General features: G+C 41.2%; 1 protein-coding gene across 2 annotated transcripts; it reads right to left on the bottom strand.

The window, feature by feature from the left end:
* Positions 1-314: 314 nt before the first annotated feature.
* On the bottom strand, positions 315-1,333 carry SARC_12943 (the record flags this gene model as incomplete). Of its 2 annotated transcripts, XM_014292941.1 has the most annotated exons (2): positions 315-332; positions 715-1,333. In XM_014292941.1, a coding segment is annotated over one exon (498 nt), but the record flags the coding sequence as incomplete, so codon positions are not given. The 2 variants fall into 2 exon arrangements, with proteins under 2 accessions (XP_014148416.1, XP_014148417.1); XM_014292942.1 differs by lacking the exon at positions 315-332 and having other exon boundaries at positions 452-1,333.
* Between the last annotated feature and the right edge of the window lie 1,728 nt (positions 1,334-3,061).

Below are 3,061 nucleotides of genomic sequence, written 5' to 3'. Positions count from 1 at the left end.
GTGTGTGTGTGTGTGTGTGTGTGTGTGTGTGTGTGTGTGTGTGTGTGTGTGTGTGTGTGTGTGTGTGTGTGTGTGTGTGTGTGTGTGTATGAGAGAGAGATATTTAATGCACACTGCATAATCGTACACGCAAAAGTACACATACACGTACGCAATTTCACGCTCAGAAGTTTATAGCAATTTACACGAGTCTCGAATGAATAATAAATCTTACGAGGCTTACCCAGGTTAATTTGGCTCTCCAATTCCAGAAGTTACTTCAGTCTCAACACTCCTGAAGTTTGGTGGACATAGCCATGCTTCTGCTCGGAACTCGGCGACCTTGCCTATGACTGTGAGAGAAAGTGAGAAGGGTGAATATGACGAGACCTAAATAAAAGCACAGAAACACCACTTGACCGTGCAGGTCAAATATGTCAAAATATATATTTATTAAATAAATAAAAATGTTGTTTTGTTTGTTTTTTATGTTTTTACTAGACATTTCGATACGACAATGTGACTACGGATCCACACTTGGCACCGCCAACTACTCTATGTTTGTATCTATACATCCAGGATTAATGATTATTGTGCAGAATGCTATTTGCATTGCTGGGAGTGAGTATTGGTTCTATATACATTGAGTAGACGTAGTGTCGTGTGCAAGTACGAGCGAAGTCTGTCTGGTCTACCGACCCACGCCGAATAGTGACGACTGCTGCTGATACATGCCTTTGTGAGGTGAATTGATGAAAACAGGACATGGCAAGGGTGGGATGTGAGGAGCACAGATGAGACGAAGTATTGTATGTTCTTCCCTTTTGTACTCTTGAGGTAGAAAAGTTCAGAGGAGTCATGTGACTGGAATGACAGAAATCGATGTCATTACAGGAAACAGATGACTTGCGTTTATGTTGTTGCACGTCCAGCCACCACTAGATCTGTCTCCGTTGAAGAAGCTGTCGTGTAGACTAGGGATTAATGCCCTGACGTAGGATTTCACAGATCCTTGTTTAATACCCAGAATGGCACTGATAATGCGGTGCGACATGCTAATTGCCAAGGCGCTAGCCATAAAACCTCTGCGTAACGAGTGTGATGTCAGTGGTGTTACCAGCTGTTGTGGGATACCCGCGACAGACTGATATTGCAACTCTGCCCAGAATTGAGTACGTTGTGTGTTGGAGGTTTCGATATCGACAATCTCATACGTATCTACTGTGGACAGAATGTTGCAGCTAAAATATCGATGTCCGAGTGAACGCAGTGTCTGGTGGAGGTGCACCTTGAGAGAAATAGTATCTGTGGATGAATCGGTTGTGCGTGTGTAGCAAAAGTATTTGTGCTTCGGTTGTGACGTTTGAAAAACATTGTACGAAAAAGTCAGTAATCATTGAAAAGGTGGAATTATCACTATATGCACATCTGAACCGATGTAATAGCCGGGTCTCTACATTAGACTATGTTATAAACGTACTCTTAAGCAGTACGTATACTAAAAACGTACTCTAAATAGTACAAGGAACTTAAGTTTCCTAAATGGTTTTTAATGGTTTTATTAATTAATACCTTATCCATTTTACATATCAGATATTTGGACAAAGCAATTAAAAGGCCCCAGTAAAATACCAAACATAAAGAGTTGGTCTAGTTCTATTAATAGAACTATATTTACTTTCCAACTTTATTTATATCTGAATACTTCGGTAGCGAAATGGCTCAACCGAATATAGGTTTCTAGGGACTATTAACGTTACCTAGTTGATCCTCCGATCAGCCAACCAGATGTGCCAGTCTGATGAAGGCTAAGTCGGTAATTCGTGATAAGTGGCAAGTTATTGGTTAATACAATAACTAAGGGCATCAAGAGTATTTTTTTCTTTTTTCTTTATTTTTTTCTAAAGATAGGATTTTATGGGTCTCTCAGATTCGCCCCAACGAAACATACCATAGTTTCTAATAGAGCGACAAGGAAACACTAAATAAAATCCCTTCGGCGGAAACAGTACTGAGAGGATTATATATAGGCAATGTCTCAGCCTCACAATCCCTCAGAGTATTGCTGTTTTCACGAGGCAAACTTAACTTTATTAAACGTCTCATTTCGTTTATTTACATCGATATTTACACAATACTTAGGCGTTAGTGTCGCCTTTATTAGACTGAATCTTACACATTTTAAAGTTAGCAAAAGTATTAATTACTTAGACTACTTAAGCGTAAAGGTAGATTAACTACCACAACATTTTTTTTTCTCTTGTCCAAGCTAGTCCTTAAGAGACAAGCTAGTAGTCATAAGTTAAGATTATGACCAAGAAAGACAACACTCCTTCTAAGAAGCGTAGAACTGAAAAGAAGAAGATGGAGAGAGAAGCCGCTATCGCTGCCGCAGCTATTACTGCTGCAGAAGCAACCGCCGCCGCTGCTGATGCGTTTAACGCACTGTAACCAGAGAACTTGCCTCTGACAATAATAGTCAAAAGGACAATGCTTCAGATAAGGATGTAGCCACTCTGCTTAAGGAGACTACTCCCTCTGACAGAACCCGAGGGCCAACTATCGCCTAAACGTCAAAGCTTGCATCTACAAAGCCAAAACGTGAGACAAGGGATACGTCTCAAGACGCCCCAACCCATTCTTCTGACGAAAATCAGAAAAGAAAGTCCCCAATTATGAGGACGTCCCCAATTATAGGGGACAAGGACAAATCTCAGAAGGAACCTATTATGGAACCAGAAGAGGAGAGAAGCTCAAGTAGCGAACCCGAATCTACGTCCGAGACTACTAAGCCAACGCGCATAAGTAAGTTAATTACTGAAAATGCTGATCTTAAGAATCAGTTAGCTACTATTATGAAAGACTTGACTGTCGAACATGTAGATCAATTAATTAGATCAGAAAACCATCTACAGCACTTACGCGAGCATGTTTCCCCGGGCATTACTGAAGCCCTACAGAAGTGGACAGAACGTCGACAGGCAATTGCTCCCAAAGACTCAAGCTCGACACCTGAGGCATATGATCCAGAGGTGCACAGCGTCGATATACCGTACGAGGCATTACCGCCAGAAGTTCAGGC

This window comes from Sphaeroforma arctica, assembly GCF_001186125.1.
Source record: "Sphaeroforma arctica JP610 unplaced genomic scaffold supercont1.2739, whole genome shotgun sequence".
Lineage (NCBI taxonomy): Eukaryota > Ichthyosporea > Ichthyophonida > Sphaeroforma > Sphaeroforma arctica.
The sequence above is the reverse complement of the archived record's forward strand: the minus strand, read 5'-3'. Positions and strand labels throughout refer to the sequence as shown.